At 39.6% G+C, this 21474-nt stretch overlaps 1 protein-coding gene across 2 annotated transcripts; it reads right to left on the bottom strand.

Moving 5' to 3' along the window:
• Positions 1-5195: 5195 nt before the first annotated feature.
• Positions 5196-21209, bottom strand: CLDN1 (claudin 1). Of its 2 annotated transcripts, XM_060010945.1 has the most exons (4): positions 20769-21209; positions 11920-12084; positions 9524-9608; positions 5196-7815 (listed from the first exon to the last, which is right to left on the bottom strand). In XM_060010945.1, the coding sequence occupies exons 1-4, from the start codon at positions 20989-20991 to the stop codon at positions 7653-7655; spliced, it is 636 nt and encodes a 211-aa protein (XP_059866928.1). In that variant the 5' UTR covers positions 20992-21209; the 3' UTR covers positions 5196-7652. The 2 variants fall into 2 exon arrangements, with proteins under 2 accessions (XP_059866928.1, XP_059866929.1); XM_060010946.1 differs by lacking the exon at positions 9524-9608.
• Between the last annotated feature and the right edge of the window lie 265 nt (positions 21210-21474).

Here is a 21474-nt window from a genome sequence, read left to right as displayed (position 1 = left end):
AAATCTTTGTTTATTATATACTATGTGGTGGTTATCTCCTCCCCATTATAGATTGTCTTTCTTTGTTCCTATTATGTCTTTGATGAACAGAAATTCTTCAGTTTAATGTAGTTGTATATATCCTTTTTTAAAAATATGGTTTGCTTTTTGTGTCTTATTTAATAATAAAAAAATCCTGTAATTCATGGTAAATAATTCATTCTCCTATTTTTTTATTCTACATTTTTTAAGTTTTGGTTTTCATATTCAAGTTTTTAACCCAAATGGAATTGACTTTTGTATATGGTAGGAGTTAGAGATTATTTTTCCCCCACATGGATACCCAATTTCCCCACAACATATATTGAAGCATCCCTCATAACTCCACTGATCTGCAATACTGTCATGTCTTATATCACGGTTTTACATATGCTCGAGCTATTTTGAACTGTTCATCCCACTGTTCCCATCTCACTGTTAAGTTAGTTTTTCCTTCCACTGGGGATTTCTGAGAAAGTTTTGATTTTCTGATATACGTGCTATTACTTTCTACCTTTCTCTTTCTTCCTCTTTTTCTTCTTCATCTTTGTATGTTGAATAAGGCAATGAGGGTGAAGGAAGAGTAGCAGTCTTGAAGCCATAAAGTAGCTATGAGAATGGAAGCCACATACTAAGAATGATAAAGTATGAAGATAGAATATACCTGGTTATTTGGCTGTATTACAGATTCTTCATGCCATATTTGGATTACCTACCTCTGGATGACTTGTTATATGAAACAAACAAAACTCTATGTGGTTAATTCTCTGTACTTTTATGTGAAATTCAGGAGGTGCGCTATTTACGTTTCTCTTCAGATAAGAATCTGCCATAGTGGGGACAGTTTGCCAACGGCTTTCAGCTGCACTGCCATTGGGATCTGCTGCAGCCTTCCAGCTGAAGCCACACTTTTGCTGGACAGCTCCCAGATAATGACTAAGTGCAGCAGGGGTGCTAGAGCCTGTCCATCTCTGCCCAGTGCAGGACTCTTCTATGGACGTCCTTTAAACCACAGCTCCCCATGGACTGGCCCCAAGACTTTCTCAGAGCTGCACATCAGGTTGAGGCTTTTCCTGCAGAATTATCCTCCCTTCCTTCTCTCCTTTCACAAGTGTTAGACCAGGTTGTGTTGACTAACTATGGCCCATGGGCCGAATTTGGATCACATCCTTTTTTTTTTTTTTTTGTATGCTCTGTAAGCAAAGAATAGTTTTTGCATTTTAGACAGTTGTAAAACAAAAAAAGCAAAGAAGAATACGTAACAGAGACTATATGTATCCCATAAAGCCTAAAATATTTACTATCTGGCCCTTTACAGAAAGTTTGCCAACCCCTGTAAAGGCTTTCCTGTCTATTCCTGCTTTCTTTACCCTTGCTCTTCCACAGGAATTAGCATTCCACCTCTTGCAGTTCTAACCCTGTCTTGACATTCTGCTTCCCAGAATACTTAAACTGAGACATTTGGTCATGTAATCATTAAAAAGTAGATTAGTAAAGGGCAGAATCAGGACCAAAATCCAGGGCAGGCCTATGACTCTAACACACCAGACTTCTTTAAGGATAGTTTTGAGAACACTAGAATGAAAAATTTGGAAGATAATAAAATATTCAATAATGGGTAAAATAGATTTGGTTTCTACTTTTATTGCCTTTTTAACCTAGTGATTATAGGTATCAACTTAAATGTCCAAAGACTGGGACGTATTTTCAACTTGGTAAGTCATATGAAACAAATGTTTGACTTCTCTCTTCTTTTGAAGACACTTTCTTCCCTCTAGATTTCCACACTCCTGCCTTTTCCCACTGTCTACTGGTCATCTCTACTTGGATGTGCAATAAGTATCTTAAACTTAACATGTCCAAAATAAAACTTCTGATTTTCTCTTCATACCTACTCTCCTGTAGTCTTCCCTCTCTGGTTTTTGGCAGCTCCATCCTATCAATTGTTTGGGCCAAAAATCTTGGAGTCATCTTTGACTCTTATTTTAACATGACATCTCACATCCAGTCAATCAGCAAAACTGGTTGGCTCTATTTTAGAATGTTATCCAGATTATAACCACTTCTTACTACCCACTGCTATCACCAAGCCACCTCTTGCCAGAATTATTGGTAATATCCTTCTGTCTGAACTCACTGCTTTTCTCCTTGCCCTCCTATAGTCTATTCTCAACACAAAAGAAAAAAATACATCTTAATTTAGATCTTGTGCCTTCTGTGCTTAAAACCTAACACTGTTTGTTCCCTTTACTTAATAGTAGATGAAGTCCTTACAATGGTCCACCATGCCCTATACGATTTAGATTCCCCTTCTCTTCAAGACTTCATCTCTTATTACTCTCTTCTAGCTTAAAGCATTCCAACTACACTGGCCTCCTTACTCTTTTTATTCCACTTTTGAGCATTTAAACCTGCTGTTTTTTAGGAATGTTCTTTCCCCTAGATAATTGATTTGCTTCTTATTCTCCTTGATATTGTTTCTTAAACATCACCTTTTCATTGAGGACTTCCATGACCTTATTATTTTAAATTGTTACCCTCTTCCAACCTTCCCAGTCTTGTCTACTTTAGTTTTTATCTATATGGTTTATCACCATCTAATATACTATATATTTAGCATGTTTATTTTACTGTCTATGTTCCCATATAGAATGTAAGTTCTAGGAGTGAAGGGTTTTTTGCCTGTTTTATTCATGGTGGCTACGTTGCACAAATCCAGGTCCACCATTTCCTTTGTGGCAGAAAATACTTGGCAAATATTAGCTTCTTAAAAATATTACTAAATGAATGAATGAATGTTTATGAACTCTGCATGGTAACAGTATATTACTATACACTTGAATGGAAAACAAAAAGAAATCAAAATTATTTTTACTATGTGATACTATGAAAAAAAAGTAAAAAATAACAACAGGGCTTCCCTGGTGGTGCAGTGGTTGAGAGTCCGCCTGCCGATGCAGGGGACACGGGTTCGTGCCCCGGTCCGGGAAGATCCCACATGCCGCGGAGAGGCTGGGCCCATGAGCCATGGCCACTGAGCCTGGGCGTCCGGAGCCCGTGCTCTGCAACTGGAGAGGCCACAACAGTGAGAGGCCCGCATACCGCAAAAACAAAAACAAAAACCCACCAACAAACTCCAAAGCTTATCTTTGGGAAAGAAAAGGCTGCTAGAAAAGATCACATCAAATTATTAATAGTTTTGCTTTTGAATAATATGGCTATTACAATCTTTAAAATAATTATTTCTACTTTTCTATATTTTTCTACTTCATTATTAATACATTTTAATTTTATTATCAGGAAAAATAAATATTGTGGTAAAAAATAATTTTCAAAAATAGATTCTTTTTTCCTTGCTGTATTAGAGGTCATTTTTCTTTCATGTATTCCACTCCCATCTCCAAGGAAATATTCTCTGCTACCCCTGACCCTTGTTTCAGATGTCTGCTTACTTCAGGTCTCTCATAGGCTGTTGGACTTTTTATAGTTAGGCAGCAGCAATAGACACCTGGGGAAAGCACAACGTTAATGGAAATAGGAAACTTACTGGACAAAACTGATTAAAAGGAAAAAAGCCCGTTTGGGAGAAGAAAGTGCTCTGGTCCAGGTCATCTCAGCTAAGAAATACTTGTCCAGTTTTCAAACTTTATCTTTCCCCAACTGGTTAGAGTGTGTGTGTGTGTGTGTGTGTGTGTGTGTGTGTGTGTGTGTTTACTTTTTCTTTTTGGGGGAACAGAGAATAAAAGCAATAAATCATGGAAATTATTACATAAATAAAATCAAATCACAGAAATGTTATTCAATTAAAAATAAATGTAGCAAGATTATACTTTGGCTAAGGACTTTCCTGAAATTATCATATAACAAAGGAAAATAACTCAGTGATTATAATACGATAAACACTTATACTCTTGAGCTAATATTATTTGTTAAACAGAAAGCTGTTCTTTAAACGAGAATTTGCTTTGTATTAATGACTATTGGTGGTGACTTAAAAAATAATAGAAAATGACAAGAAAGAAGGTTATTTGCCAAAGAAATATGATAACAGCTTCTGAAGACCATCTCCGTTTAACTCCTTCCCTCCTCTCACCAAAACAAACAAACAAAAAAACCCCTAAAACCAGAAAATAGAACCATAATGTTAGAGAAAGGGTAGGAGACGTCAGAAATCTTATACCTGAGCCACACTCAAAAGGAAGGAAAAAAACCCATTACCAGATTTTCCTAGTATTAACAACAGGCTTTAAAAGGTTGGAATGTGGGAATGGTATGGAGATTTCCCTGGACCTGGGCACGGATGCACATAGAAAGTACTAATTGATGAGCAGGAGAAATGACATGGTTTGCAGGACAATGGCATCTATAAGGAGGAGCTCACACAGAGGGGGTGTCTACTTCGTATGACTGACAATCCAGGTTTTCTCTTAAGAGTACTTGTCAGGAGCACTTAGGAATTGTATTACCTCTCAAACTTCATGGGCCTGGACCCCTCCTCAGAAATTTAAATTCTGTAGAAAGAGTGGGGATTCTGATGCATCTGCTTAATTCAAAGGGACTGAGAATAATCTTAGTCTCTCACCCTTAAGGCTAATGTCCACATAGAGCTCCACATAGAGCTGCAATCCTTTGTTTACAAGCCTGTCTCTTTAATATGTAAATTGCTTACAGAGAGGTTACAACTAAGGCTTTATCAATTATTGATATTTTCAGATAATAGGTGAATGAGTTTCATCACTTGCTTTCCTAAGAAGTAGTTTTGGTAATAGTCATTACAAAAACAATAATGGATTTCTGGCTGTCCTTCTCTCTTCCAACTTGTGAGAAACACAACTGCCTTAAGCTTTCACGATGATTTACAGTTGGTGATTTTATCCCTTAGTCATTTATTGTAGCATGTCCCCTTTCTATGCATGGGGAAAATGAAGTAACGTCTCCTGACGTTCTCTTGTATCACCACCCTTGACGAGGAAAAGCATAGTTGGAGAGAAATAGGGCATTCCAGTGGGTGGAGCCACTCAAAAAGTTGACAGGTGGTGGTGCAGAGGCACCATAGCTCTTTTCTAGTAACACATGGTGAGTCAGATCCTATCCCGAGCCATCTCTTCTTCCAAGCATGGCAATCTTGAAATAAATGATTAAAAAAAAAACAACAAAAAAACCAAGGGTTTATTTTTATATTAAAAAAAACACAATTTATTGAAAAAGAGTAACACTTTATACAAGTTCCCATTACAAAACTCTAAAATACCTATTTGTCTGTTTCCAGGTATGGTAGCAGAGTACAAAAATATCAAAATTGGATAAATTTCGGTGTAACCATTCTGTTGGCCATTTTGGACTATAGATTTCAGAGTTTAGCAACTAGTAACCACATGTATTTATACTTGCCCATCATTAGGATCTATGTAGGTAGCAGAAGTTCTTTGAATTATACATTCTAGGAGCACAGACTTTCAGGTTTGGAAGACACACTAAAATTTACTAGGTTCAAATCATAGGATGCAGTCCTTCTTTGGATAATTTCCCCTATATGGTTTCACTATGAGTTACATTCCCAAACTACCTATCCTAGCAGTGTTAGCTGCCAGCTAATAGCAATACCTCTGATAACATCGCATAACAGATATCCACCTTGTATACCCTCGCAAGTTACTAAAAGTAAAAAAATCTTCCATTCTTTGGTTTGCCAACATGTACACTTCTGTTTCACCCATTACATCTGCAAACTTGTCCTAGGTCAAGTCCGCATTCCTGAAAGGAGAAAAGCTTAGCCACAAAAAGCATCAGGCCATAGTGACTGAAGAAAACTAAGACTGCCCCAGAATCCTTTTCACTTAGTAATCTGAAATTCACTTTAGTGTCTCATCACTCGAGAGGTTGGTTAAAGCAAGAAACCTATTGCTTACAGTTTGTCTCTTTTCAGTCATTTGAAAAGTAATCCAAAACCTATGCACTTAAATTCCTTAATTCTTTCCCTTAGTATAATACTTTTTACCTCACAAAATCACACTTACATGTATCCCATCTCACTGGATCCCCACAACAGCCCTGAGAGGTAGGCAGGTCAGGAAGTACAATCCTCTTTTTATAAGTGAAGCAGTAAATCTAGGGCAACCAAGTGCCCTGCCCAAACTCACACTGTAATTGAGAGCACCAAGACTCACATCAGGTCTCCAGACACCAAAGTCAACACCCTTCCCATTACATCATTTTGCTCGAGTGAAGGAGCATTTTCCACAGACTGGAAAACTAAGGGCAATTGTTAAAACGGAACAGAGCACCAACAGCATGGTGGCCACTGCTGAAAGGAAGGAAACGGGCCTGTGGAGAAAGGAAGGTGCCGAACGATGGGATGCCTGCGTGTAGGTTTGGTTCAATGACTTCTTAACAGACAATTTAGCAAACAGAGACACTACTTAGGCATATTTCATGTTCAAAGAATGAGCATAATATCAACTAATTAATACTTACACCGCTCTAGCAGCTGGTTAAGTATCATTATCTCAATTTCACAGATGGGAAAAGAGGAGAAAGATTAAGTGACCTGCTTACAGCTACAGAGAGAATATTTGTCATCAGGCTGTCACTACAGAAAGTCTAGCACTTCATTCAGACAAAAAGGTCATCCCTCTCTGGGACGAGGTAAACTATACGAGAAAACAATACAGTTTGAGGAAGGGGACAAGAAAAAGGTAGTTTGGGAGGATCTACAACTGTGAATAAGTAGGTCAAAAAATTCAATCAATAGAACTGTGTCACAACACTTGGGAAAGCAGCACACAGCTCCTCAATGGGACAAATATTTTCAAAGCAAACAAGTGTGTTACAGGTCAGAGTACAGGGAGCATATGGGAAGGTCAACAGGAATATACCATCTGGTCACACAGAAAGATCTGCTCCCAAAACTCTGATCTGTAAGAGATTCTTACTGACTTTAGGAATTACACTGTAGGCATATAAACGTGTTATCAGAATCGAGAGTTAAGCCCAATCTCACAAAAAACAAAGTCATGAAGAATGACTGAATGGTGACAGAGCAAGCGCTATAAGATCATAGTAAAAAAAAAAAAGTATGATACAAACATATGAAAAGGGCACATGTGAAGAGCTGAAATAATTCATACTTGGTAAAGTAGGTCAGGTCTTCTGTGAAAGACATTAAAAGCTGATGAAGGAGGGTAAATGATATTTGACCTATTATATATGTATACATAAAGAAAGAAGAGAAGAATACCAAATAAACTACTTATTTAATCAATATAAATATATTTTTCTTTTTTTAGATATATTTTAAGAATGCTGGTACCAACATAATGAGGTTTTACTACCTTTTTTATAGAAAAACATGTACATATCTATATATATTTAAGGAATGCCCTCTCCCCACATTTGAGATGATGACTCAGTGGGAAGCAGTAATACAAATAGAAAAGGCTTCCCTCTTATATTGAGGAAAGGAGATAAAATAAGACTATGTCATTTTTAGCAATGGGTATTTAACAAAATATGTTCTTTTGATAATACCACAGTTCAGACTACAATAGTCAAAATCTAAGACCTTAACGCCAATACAGTATTTCAATGTTCATTTTCTGATTGTTCCAACAGGGTTGTCTCCTTTGGCTTCTGTGTCACACGTAGTCTTTCCCACTGGAAGGTGCAGGTTTTGGATAGGGCCTTGGTGTTGGGTACGATGTTGCTTTCTGGGGACAGGAGCAGCAAAGTAGGGCACCTCCCAGAAGGCAGAGGGAAGCAGCAGCCCAGCCAGTGAAGAGAGCCTGACCAAATTCATACCTAAAAAGAAGAGACAATGTATTTGCTTAATCAGTGAATCACTGGAAACTTCTCTAATATAATTAAAGAATGAAATCAATATCACACTCATTATATTTTTTCTGCTGAAAAAAAATCCCCCATGATCCCTTTAAGTTCTGCGAAGTACTTTAAGGTTTGTGGACACACACACGAACATGTTCACATTGCAGCTGTTGACAATTTGCAACAGTAGATCAGGCAATGTGGCATGCAACGCCAGGTTAATTATACAAATAGTTCCAAAGACTTTTTCATGTGTAGGAGACTTGTAAAGCATGTTTATATATACCTGGGAAGTCAGGTTTGGACAATGGTTCCTAGGCTAAAACTTAACAAGTCATGCTATCACCAAGTAGCAACCAAATTCTACAAAGAAACTGCTAGAGGGTGTTGGAGACAGAGTTTTCAATAGTCAATCACTGATAAGCACTGAAATCTGAAATTTATGGTTTTGTGAAAAAGACTTCTAATCAGCTCATAGATCATTCTAGGTTAAGTTGATCCAGGTGGATGTATGAAGCCATACTTCTGGGGAGAAGATCTGTGACTGATGGTGGACAATAAGGAGAGAGAAGGGCTGGATCTAGAGTTATAAGGCCTGAGTTTGAATTCTGATGCAAACTCTCAACTGCTAAACTGTGGGCCAGTAACTCCTCTTCTCAACCTCAGCTGCTGCTTCTCTTAAAGCAGGATGATTCCATCTGCCTCACTGGACTGCTTTCAGAATCATGTGAGACAATGTAAATAAGCGTACGGTGCCTAGTAATTTATCAAGTGCTTTCATATCCATTACTGGTAAAATTTTAGCCTACTGACCTCCAGCAGATTCTGTCCTTACAGTGTAGATCTTATGGGATGGGTCCCAACACAATCACTGCAGTATGTGTTCTCCTCTACGTCGGTGATTTTATACAAAGAAGCATACCTTATCTCTCCACCACTGGGATTTTTCATCCATTCGTCTTAGCGCTCAACAAACAATAATTACATCTTAACATTCTGACTCAGAATATAGTTATTCGGCTTTAAAGATGTGAACACAGTGAGACAAAGAGCCGTGTCTCTGATCAAAGGGTGTCATTACGTGAGAGCCAAGAGTCAGCCCTTTAACTTCCACAACTTGCAATATTAAGAAGGATGACCTTTCTAAAGTTATTTTTATGGTTGTGATGGAACACAATATTTCAAAGTGCTAACTTTTCTTTTTCATAAATAAATTGTTTTTTCATAAACAGGATTAAACCATTAGAAATGACATTATTTGTTAACCTCTACAACAGTACTATTTTTGCAATCAGTCATAAATTGTGTTTAGTTACAAATAATCACAAGTGTTAAAAGTTTCAGAATACACTTCAAAAATAAAATTTCAAATACGTTGGTATCTTTATTCATCTTAAAAACATTTTTTAAATATGAAAAAAGGTCCAGCATACACTTGGAAAGTATACAGCTTAGAACTTTTCTACTTCGAAGTTCATTTTGTTATCAATACAGGCTGTTAAAGCAATGATCAGACTATTTTTAACATGAGGCACAGGCCATTCAAATTATTTTCAAGTTTGACAGAAGTTCCATAAAATTCTGGATAGCAAATCTGGGAAGCTACGGCACAAGCTGGACTTTGCAGAACACTAAAAGGGTATTTTCTCAGAGAACAAACTATTTTAGGAGTGAACAGCATTACCTGGCATTGACCGGGGTCATGGGGTCATAGAATTCTTGAACAATTCTATTGCCATACCATGCTGTGGCAACTAAAATAGCCAGACCTACAGAAATTCAAAACAAAAGACTGTTAATCACTATGGAACACTGAGCATAAATATACGGCTCATTAAATTTACAAGTATTTTACAAGAATTAAATCTTATCAATAGTGCTGACATTTTTAATTTAATCCATTTTAATTCAGACGACTTTAATTTAGGGAGATTAGAGGTTTAGACATGATTTATTCTAAGTATTCTCTTAAGACAGATGAAAATATTAGGTGGGAGTTAGGCATAGTTTATAATGTTCATGTCATTTTATTCACTTAGAGTTGAAGGTCACCGGCACAAACAACATTCTGTTGGAAATATTCAGCAGGTTCATGTCATTTAAGATCTCTTTCAAATATATTGTTATACATCACTGTGTTAGACTACTTTTGGTAAAACCAAAGTCCTTATTAGTAAAGCTAGTCACTTACAATACAAAAGGGAAGATGAAAACCCTTCTACATTCTCCTTGACCAAAACTCAAAATTCACATTTCTTTTTTTTTTTTTTTTTTTTTTTGCGGTACACGGGCCTCTCACTGTCGTGGTCTCTCCTGTTGCGGAGTACAGGCTCCGGACGCGCAGGCTCAGTGGCCATGGCTCACGGGCCCAGCCACTCCGCGGCAGGTGGGATCTTCCCAGACCACCGGGGCACGAACCCGTGTCCCCTGCATCGGCAGGCGGACTCTCAACCACTGCGCCACCAGGGAAGCCCTAAAATTCACATTTCTGAAGAATCAAAATGAAAGTAAATAGCTAGATAGCAGGAACGAGTAGGACCTGTCTCAGAGTGCACTAGATCACCTGAACGCCTACAGCCTCACTGGCCAGATGTGCCAGGTCTTGCCATGAGATTCGCTGTAGTGCCACATCAGATCAATATGTGCTGAACACTCACTTTCTCATGCCTTTCACATTTCAGTAAGGCCAGAGAAACTACTTAGTCAAAATAACCCACTCTACCATTCATAAGAAGTATACAACACCTTGATTTTTCTTATCCAAAGAAATTAAATAACTTCTTTTTATAGCCATTCTAAAAATTCATCAATTTAGACTGATTAAATATTTCTATGCTACCCCCTCTGCTCCCTTCCTCCTACAAAAAAAGTGGTCCAACATAATTGCCTCTAATACTTGAGAGAAAACACCATTGCTTTGGCTGCTCAAGCAGACCGTGCAAGTGCTGTAGAACTTGCACGCCTCACTCCCTAGGAAGTCCCTGAGACCGGGGAAGTGATGTACCGGAGTTACAAGAAGGCAAGCGGAGGAAGGGTCCTACACAGTAAGTGCATTCACAGCCTGTGATGTAAAATCAAACTGTTGGGAATAAAATGCTATCTAGGATTAATTTGAATAAACTTTAACCAAACCTTTAGCAAAGCCGCAGGCACTCTTCCTTCATTATTGATGAAATCCACATACTTTTGTTAAAGAGAAAATGAGAAAAAAGTCTAATTCTAGTGTTTCCTAGTGGTAGATTATATCACTGGTGTTGTTACTAGTATATATAATAGTCTATTGTTTTATATATAAACACAATCTTATTTAATATAAACCTTATTATAAGGCTTTACACGTGACCTGTCCATGTCTTCTTCCGGCTTTCATTTTCTCAAAGGTCACATATCAACACTTGAATAAAGCAATACATACACATTCATTTTCTATGGAAAATGTAATCTCACTCTTTTGTCAAGGTTTTTTTCCAAGGCCTTTCTCTATTGTTTTCTTTCTTAACTCATTTACTCTTATTCCTTACCATTCCAACATTTCGCCTCCATTCCAACTGACCTTTCTCTTCACTGATCTGTGGGTACCACCTGTTTATTCTGGAGTCAGATCTGCCCACGTGGAATGATGCCCTCATTTTCCTCCAATAATCCCAGTCTCATTCATTCCTCACACACCTGTATGATTGACACATTCTTTATGTTCTCTCTCACCATTCCCCATCTTTCCCACATAGCATCGGAAGAGACACTACAGAAATTTTCTGAATTACACAGAATTGTTCCTCAGTGTTTGCTAGATAGAAAAATCTCTCTTCACCTGGGGAGAATGGTTCTACCAACCAGTTGGCACCTGAAACCTCAAGGAATAGACCTGTCCACTGTGAATACAGATTTTCATTCGGTTCCTATTTGAGAATGTGAAACTCAAATGGACTTAAGGTTCCTATGTCTTCAGATTTTAAAGGAAGTGAATTCAATCGATTCAAGTGCCACAAATCCACCATAATCTCAGGAAAGCAAAAACTATACCTTAACCCATGTCAGAGAGAGTTTAATAAGGTCTAAGGGGGACAGGGCCTCTCTTACCTGAAATAAGAAAGATCACGCCCCCAATGACAGCCATCCGCATCTTCTGTGCCTCGTTGTCTTCCAGGCACTTCATACACTTCATGCCGATAGTGGCCACAAAGATGGCTACTAGTCCCAGCAGTATGCCAATCACCATCAAGGCACGGGTTGCTTGCAGAGTGCCTGACAGAAAACATTTTAGAACATGTAAAAATCACGCCTAGACCAACAAGAGAAGAGTGGTAGAAGACCGAGTATATTTCAATGTTGTATGGAAGAGAGAAAATCTAACAGGAGTCAGGAGACTCTGCTTCTAGGGATGTTTCTGCAGGTAACCAACATAGTTTCTTCTCCAGAAAAACAAATACCTGGCTGAATGATGAATAAGAATTCCTCCAGCTCTAACAGTTTATGTTTTCAACATTAAACTCAAAATCCTCTGAAAAAATAATTAATGATTTGGTTGAATAGGTTTAGCTGAACTAATACATTTTTAATCCTTACTAATGGAGTTTTTAATTCTGAAATAACAATCATATGTGTTATCCTTAATGTTAAAACATTTATAATTAAAATGGTTTACAATATATCTTGGTAATAGTCAATAGCTTTATACTCCACTCATCAAGCTGCAGAAAATCTGGGTGGGTGAACTTGGAAGACAACTAGTGAATTTCTCATAGATTATCATGGCTGGATAAGCAACACTTGTATCTCCAGTGATGCGGGTGGGGTGGGAGATATGAACACCATTTTTTTAGAACAAAACATAATAGCCTTTGAGATGTTATTTTGGAACATAGTAGGTTTATATTCGGAGATATCACCAGTTTTTAAAACTATTTAAATTGCTATATTGTAAAATAGCAGATAATTCAATGTAGTATTTCTCAGGATTCCACTAATTTTCTAATTTCCTGTTATTGTCATTGGCATACTAAGTCACGATCAAATCGATAGGGCCAAGTTTGAGATTATGCCAGTAAGTATCTTAAAGAGTAAAAAGGTGATACCATCACTGTAGCGTAAAGACACACAGACTTTCAAAGAAAAAAGAGCTGAAACTACGCTGGTTAGATGAGTTTGATTAATTCTATCTTTATTTCCTCCTTCAAATAAAGATCATTATCTCTTTAACAGTGTTAACAGGTGACAAGTCTTTTTGCATATATAAATATTTACATTGTAACTAAGCATGCTATCTTGGGTGAGCTACTTATTATTCTTTGGGACCATCTTTTTATTATGTAAAGTGTGAATGACAGTTATCTCTAAGGAGAAGTTGGAACAATTGACTTCTTGATGGTCTTCAAAAGTGGCTGACATAGGGCTCCCCTGGTGGCACAGTGGTTGAGAGTCCTCCTGCCAATGCAGGGGACACGGGTTCGTGCCCCGGTCCGGGAAGATCCCACATGCCGCGGAGAGGCTGGGCCCATGAGCCATGGCCACTGAGCCTGGGCGTCCGGAGCCTGTGCTCCGCAACGGGAGAGGCCACAACAGTGAGAGGCCCGTGTACCGCAAAAAAAAAAAAAAAAAAAGTGGCTGACATCATGGAAAGGTTTTATATCTCACTCTCTATTAAGACCTAGGCTCAGGGTCAGTATTTTCAGGGTTGAGAACCTAGGCTACAAATCATAAAGACTAAAGATTTCTAAAACTTCAATTTTAAATTGTTAATTTTTCCATCCTTGCCATAACCAGGCAATCTATGATAAAATCATAGTAACCACTTTCTGAAAGTATCAAAGGCATTTTTTTTAACTGCATTTGAGAGATATTTTGGAAGTCAAGATAAATTTTTACTTGATTCAATTAAAATCAAATCATAGGCACTTCCATGCTCCCCTCATAGATCTACTTCCCCATAAATGTGTGTGCTCAAGTGTGCACCCTACCCACACACTTACTGTAAGATTTCAGGGTGGTACAAGAACTCCTGAATCAAAACACAGGTTTCATGGACCATGGGTTTGTGACACTTCTTCCTTGGAATCACAAACCATACTGTTGCATGAAGAGGAAAATACTAAGGACTCCACAGTTATGGTGTGTCCTTCCTTTTGGTTTACTGACAGTTTTTGCAAAGACAGTCATTACTTAGAAGGAAAATAAAAAATAACTAAGCTCTTATACATAACACAGATTTCAGATTTGGTCCTAAGTTCCACTTAGAAGGAAAGCATTTCAAGCAAACAACACTGGAAGAGGAGATACTGAAAGTCACAATGATCCACGTGGAGGACAGGGGGACCACCTGTCCATTTGCCAAGGACTCTCTCAGTTTTAAAGCTACAAGTCCTGACTCCTGAGAAGGTCTTCAACCCTGGACAAACTGGCAAAGCTAGTCACTACTGGAGGATGGTAGGGTGTAAAAGTAAAATGAGGTGGGTTAGCAAGGTAGGCAGAAGGCATTTATCATGTAAGACTTTGCAAGCTAGGGGAAGGGGTTTGGAGTTTATTCTAAGTGTGATCAGAAGTCACTGGAGGGTCTTAAAGAAGAGGTGACAAGATTTTTACTCTCTGTCTTCATATGATAGCCCTTCAAGTACGTATAGCCCCTTACATCTCTCACCACCTTTTGCTTTGTTTGTCCATTAAGCTCAGTTTTCCAACCCTTTATTCACCACTGTGGTTGCTTTCTCTGATCTCGAAGTTTTCTACTTTGTTCGAGTTATAGGGCCCCAAACCAGACCCAGCTTCTATAATCATTCTGATCTGTGCTTCATGTGAAAACAGCAGGCCACCAGCCCAGCAGGTCTAAGCACTTGGATCACAAGGTTTACTCTTCACGAGGAGTCTGCTGGACCTCAATCTCCTGAGTCAGGCTTGTATAAAACCACCCAGGCAGGGAGCGTACATGGATCAACCACTCCAAGGCTCCACCTGCACTCGTCTGGAATTATCTCATTTTCACTGTCTTCATTTCTAAGTTTGTTCCCCTTTCAGTTCTCAAAGAAAGCACATTTAATTCATGCCCCATTTTACTCGTTCCACTACTTTTACAAAATTTCTAAGGGGGAAGGGACAGATATTTTGTTCCGTGTGCTACAAACCCTAGTATGTTTTATTTCTTTATAGAACAATGTATCATTTTCATAACACACAAAAAATCATGGAGAAAATGGGGGAAAAACCTATACTCAGGAATCATGTCAACCATATAGAGCAAGGGGATCATGTTTTGTTTTGAAAAATATGACAAAGCAATAGTGTTATTTTGTGAAGCAATTTTTTTTTTTTCATTTACGTCCTGGTATCCACTGACTTAGGAAATGTCACAAAATCTCATCTTGCATCACTGGAGACGTCTGGATGAATTCTTAACTATAGTGATATGGGGGGGGGGGAATGTAAAAAATACAAAAAAAAGGCTGAGAATCATAACAGCATGAAAACTCACTAGTTGGGCGTATGTAATGGTGAATTACAGATCAAAGTAAGCAAGTGTTGTATTACAAGTTATGAGGGTTTTATGTGCAGATAGAATCTAAACTGCACAGTTTTAAGCTGGAACCATATGAATCCTTCAAATTAACGTCTTATGGAAGCCTTTTAAGTCAGAGATCTAAAATATGTAATTGTGAGCTCCTTGATGACTTGGCCAAATATTTGTTCATATTTCCATCCAAAGCACTAAGAACAGTACCTGGCAAGCTTCATGGATTACTCAATCTGTGTTCAGTGAATTTAAATTTGAACACGGCTTTATCCTTTAAAAATTCTACTATGATAGGTAAAAATACTCTTTTGTGTTAAGCTTCATCTTTGAAATAATACTGAGAAACGCCTTCCTAGAAAGCCTCAGAATACTAAAATCTTGCTACATAAAGCCAGATCTAGTTTAGATCATTAAAAGCTAGAAACTCATCTAGGGCGAAAAAATTCATACTTTTTGTTTAACCCAATATAATTTTTAAAAATTTTCTAAATTATGCATCTAATTAGCTTCCAAGATGAAGTTTTCTTCTGGTGGAACAATCATCAGTAGGGCAGAGAAGTTGAGAAATATTTGAAAGCTGCAAAATATTTTAGACTAGACAGATACAGTCTTGAACTATTATCTCTGAGTTGACCTGATCGGCTCAGATCTAGAAGCAAATATGTTCCTTTCTGGCCCACTAAATTTGCAGATACCTCTACAATATTATTATCAGCGACTAAAGAAGTTGTCTTTGGAGCAAACATTCAACAAGTTACACTATTTATCCTCATCATTATCAGCAGTACACGGAGAAGGCAGTCTTTTAATTATATTATACTTAGCTAGACTGATAATCTTGAGATTAAAGACTCCTTAAGGAGTTCTTACCACTTGCAACCTGAAAGTATAATTTGAAAACATACTTACAAAGATCTCTACTTATGAGACAAGAAATGAGTTAGAAGTTACTGATCTACTACAGTGAAGTTAATCAACATAAGCGTAGAAAGACAAGCATAGACAAGTCAGTGGAATGTTTTTTTCTAAAGCTTTTCTAAAGTTTTACTATACAAGCAGCAAAATCTCTTTTAACTACGTGACGTTGTTCATGCTGTTTACTAGCCATATTACTCTATTATTACCCTATGATTATATATCATAAACAAAGTAGATTTTAGTTATGTCTCTATCCTCACACAGTCTCTCTTTGCATCAGTAGTTCCTTAATAAGTATTAGGCAAATAAATAAACTGACCACTGGCTGACTAGAACAAAAATCCTCTTCTCTCCTCTGCAATTAAAGGAACTCATCACAGAGTGTCACAGAACTATACTCCCATGACTTCTTCCCTTATTAAACTGCTCACTTTTGCTCAAGTTCAAAGTTTCTCAAGAGTCCTCATTGTTAGCATTTCCATTTGATTGACTATGAACTGGTGGCCGTTGGATGTGACCTTAGGACTCCAGCACAGTCAATAACTGTGGTCTGGGAAGAGACAGGGCTCACCACTTTTTCAGGATGTGCCAAGCAGTTTTGCTACCTTGTTTGTTTCTTAGAGAAATTGCCTCATGATTAAATGTACGCTTCCATGTTACCTCTGTGCCTCTTACTCATCACTCCAATCAAGGGAACCTAAACCATGCCCCTTGCCTGTTTCTACTCCATCACTGCAGTTATTAACAAAGAATGTTGGCACTGGAAGGAATCAACATTTGCATCTTACCAATCTTCTTAGCTGCATTTCTAGGAACACGGATAGGGCCTGGCTCATGTTTGTCGAATGGATGAATGAGTCATGGATTCAGCTCCCCATTCCTCCTACTCTGCCCTATTTCATAAGCGGGGAAACTACAGCCCAGAGAAATTGAGTGGATCACCACTATAAACATGGCTAGTTAGTGCAAGACCAGGGTAAGAATTGAGTACTCAAGCCTGGCTTTGGGTTTTGACTGTCATCATTCCAAAAGTCAGAACTAATTCTTGAAACGGATCTGAACACAAATGGCCCCTTAAACACTCTTGGTTCAGCAGGCATAATGCAGTCTAGGGAAGTGTAAGCGGGTGCCCTCCTCTGCCTGTGCTTCAAAGACTGTCCAAGTCAGTGATTTTGTTCTTTGATTGAGCGTAACATCATGGTGAGAGTGCTGGGAAACTTCACCCACAACCAGTACTTATTAAAGCACACCAACACACATGTGGATTCATGCAAAGCAAGTTGAACAGCCTAGAGGAACTTATAAACAAATTACAGAATCCCAAGGCTAGATGAGACTTAGAGAAAGTCTAGCCTAACCTCCCATTTGTCTGGGACTTGGATTTTTCCCTACAACATTCCTTCAAAACGCTTACTTATTCCTCTGCTCTCACACCTCCCACCATGCAACCTCCTGGGGCAACCCAGTCTTTGGACAGCTCTAGCTATTAAAGTCAAGCCAGAAGAAGCAATTAACTAAGCACATGAAATAGGCACTAGCTTGCCAAAAGTTTGAGAATTGGATCAAAACAAGGCAAGATGTACAGTTTAATCAAGAAAAGTCGACTGCAACTCTATCTGACACTCTTTTTTGTATATTCCAACTATCAGTCATCAATGTCAATAAACATCCATCCTTGGATGGAAGTGAAACTGTCTCAACCATAGTAAAACCACAATCCACGGTATAAGATTTGTTTCCCCAGGAAGTTCCCCAGTTACATTTTCATAAACTGCTTTCCTTGTTCTTGGAAAGATACAACCCTGGCTGTATCTCCTTTCGTATATTGGCTTATGCACACCGTATCCCTATAGACACGGTCATGTTCTTTTTACAGCTGAAACTAATTAGAGAAAGGGAATAAGGGATTTGAACATATCTAGCGCTACAACCTTGATAAATCCCAGAATCTCGGCCCTAAGTTGCCAAATGGGCTCCACTGGCAAAAAGAACAAGGTACAATTTCAAGAAACTTCTAGCTAAGCTTTTTACCTAAAAGCACTTTGTGGAACACAACTTGTTACAAGGAACACTGTTTATACGTACAGATAATCCTGTTCACCTCTAGATGTCACAGAACTATACCAAAACCAGCCAATGAATCACCTCCCCAGCTCTCTACATCAGGTGGGTGTGAGCACAGCTGTCCAGGTAGAGAAATGGAGACAGGTAGGTTCTCTGGCCTCCATCCAAAGACATCTAGTTAGTTACTGGCAGGTTGGAGAGGGTACAAATGAGTCAAGTTTCCTTCTGGGAATCAGTTTTGAGAGAAAGGCCTCCGCCCCACCTTCAATAAACTCTGGCTTTAACGAAAATGAAAAGAAATCTGATCTGGAGTTTAAAAAAATTCATCAGGAAGAGATCTCCAAAATGTGTATGGGGTAGAGGGAAGGTATTGTTTAGATCTGCTACAGCTTTAAAAACTGTAACAGCTACATTAATTAGGAATAAGTGAAAATAAAACATTTTAACACATTATCATGAGTAGGGATGACCTGTCTGAGTATTGACAACATGGATCAATCTGATTTCATTTGGTCCTTTAAGGCAGTTAACAGGAAACCTATTTAAACGTGTAGAAAATGAACTATTTTGATCAGAGGAATCAGAGACCTCTCTGGAATTGCCCTTAGAATGGTCTCCATCTGCCAATTCCTCAACATGACATGTCTGATACAATTCCTTACATGTATTTATCCATCCATGGGTAGATTCAATGATAATATAAAGGCGTGTACCTAATATACTCCTTATGTTTGGCATAGAAGAATCCTAATATGGTAACTTTGAAAAGCTGAAATGACAACACTGAAAAAACTACAGTATGTACACTGACTCACCAAATTCCAGAGGTACTCAAGCGGTTTAAACAGATTTGGCACAGATTTAACAACTCTAAAGTATATAGCTTTTGACTAAACCACACGCAGGAGGTGGACAAAACAACTGAAGTAAAGTTGAGCGATGACAACACTGCTTACCATCAGCACACAAAGGGGACTTGTGGGCAGGCTTGCCTGTCTAGGCAAAGACTAAGGAAGCTTTTCTTCGATTTAGTCCAAGTGCATGACAGACACAAGGTTCAGGACAACTAATGTAATATCTCAAGGAAGATACTCCAGCCATGAATTGTTATTACCTAAGTAAGTGGGAATTTAATGAGTTTCTGACAAGACACTCAAAAGCTTTTATTTTTAAAAAAAATGAAAGGAAAAAATTCCTGTCGTCTTTCCACCGTCTTTAGGACTATTTCTCTCTATATAATCCTTTCCAACCCGACAGAGTAAGAAGCCAATATCCATTACACAGAAATTCCTTTGTGGAAGGCAGAAACTCAAGAGAAGACCCGCCCTCGCTCTCCTGAACGCTGAGCTCATCAGCTGTGTCTCCTTTGTGGCATTTGTCTTCAGTGGCTCCATTCTTCCCTTCATATTATGAAGGGAGGTTATTTAGAACTTCTCTTTGTTGTCATCCTTCTTCCACCTGCCACCCACCTTCACTTTCTAAAATAACATTATACAATCTGCCTCTTCTGAACACTCTTGGCCTGAAAGCTAAACCCTCTGGAGAATCTTAAGAGGCTTCTTCAAGGGACTTCCCTGGTCATCCAGTGGGTAAGACTCTGCGGTCCCAACGCAGGGGGCCAGGGTTCGATCCCTAGTCAGGGAACTAGATCCCACATGCATGCCGCAACTAAAAGTCCTCATGCCACAACTAGGAGCCGGCATGTCACAACGAAGACCCCTCGTGCAGAGACTAAGACCTGGAGCAAGCAAAAAAAAAAAAAAAAAAATTACAATTGCTCCTTTATTTAAAAAAAAAAAAGAGAGTCACGCCAGGGGATGCATACGGGCTTCCTCACACTTAGTGGCTCTTAAAAGTCAAAAGAATCAAAAGATTCAAACTCAGATGAGTAGAAGACATTAGGTTGGGACATTGCATGTAGGAATGTGATTTCTCCTATGAAAACCCACAGTAAAGATAGATTGAGAAAAAAAAATCCTACATAATAACTTTGGGATTATCTATTTAATTTTACAAACTGGAGAAGCTACCAGTCTCCAAACTTTTCAAGGCATATCATTTTCTTGACCCAACTCTACAGTTCTTCAATTTTCACAGAATCTGAGAATGTCCAGGAGAGGCCTAAGAGCTCAAGTTAGAGTTTGGCCTTCACTCGCTCCATCACCACCCCAGTCGTGGGCATGTAAGATGAAACCACACCTACAGAAAAGTGTCACCCAGGGTGTCAGAGGAAAAACAAGAGCTTAGGTCTGGGCCTCCCCTTCCCCAAGCCACAGGTCTCTCTCACTTCCTCACGGCAGAGCACATGATCAGAAGACTTGATCCACTGAAGGTTGATAGACATGTAATCACGCAACAGGGTCGTTTGGTAGCTACTACTCCAAAACGGAGCCACTGAGGGGTTGAGTCCCTGGGTCACAGCTGCGGTAGTAGGGAGTGCACTCACTGTTCAGATTCAGCAAGGAGTCGAAGATTTTGCACTGGATCTGCCCGGTGCTCTGCGACACGCAGGACATCCACAGCCCCTCGTAGATGGCCTGGGCCGTCACGATGTTGTCGCCAGCGTAGGAGTAAATCCTCCACTGGGGCAGCGCCGTGCTGACGATGGAGCCAATCCAGCCCAGGAAAGCCAGGATGAAGCCCAGCAGCTGCAGCCCCGCGTTGGCCATGGCTCGCTCGGGCTCCCGCACCGGCTTGGGGGCGGCCGGTGCACAAGCGGGAGTTTGCAGGTGCGCCCCGGGACTCCCGGGGATGGCGGAGCTGCGCGGAGGAAGTTACTGCGGGACTGCGTTACTGCGGACCCTGCGTCGCCGCTGGAGAAGCTCTGGGTCCGGGTCCGGGGTGGACCTGGAGTTGGTAGGCGAGAAGCAGCAGCTACTTCGGGGACGGGACTGAGACGCCGAGCCGCTGGGCGCCGCGATTTAAAGCAGCCCCGCCCCGGCCGGCCCGGCCGCCGCGCAGCTCCCCCTGGCGGTTTCGGGGCGGCTTACGGGGAAGCGAGAGGGAGAGTGGGAGCTCGCGATGGCCCACGCGGCCGTGGCCGGAAGGTCCCGCCCCCTAAGGGGGGACAGGCCGAGGAAGAGCAGGAGCGCAGAGTGTTCCCGAGCTCGCTTCCTTTCTTTTCTCCCCTAGCTCTTTTCCTCTGTTGGCCT

Source organism: Delphinus delphis, chromosome 4, assembly GCF_949987515.2.
Source record: "Delphinus delphis chromosome 4, mDelDel1.2, whole genome shotgun sequence".
NCBI lineage: Eukaryota > Metazoa > Chordata > Mammalia > Artiodactyla > Delphinidae > Delphinus > Delphinus delphis.
This window is presented reverse-complemented; position numbering and strand designations above follow the sequence as displayed.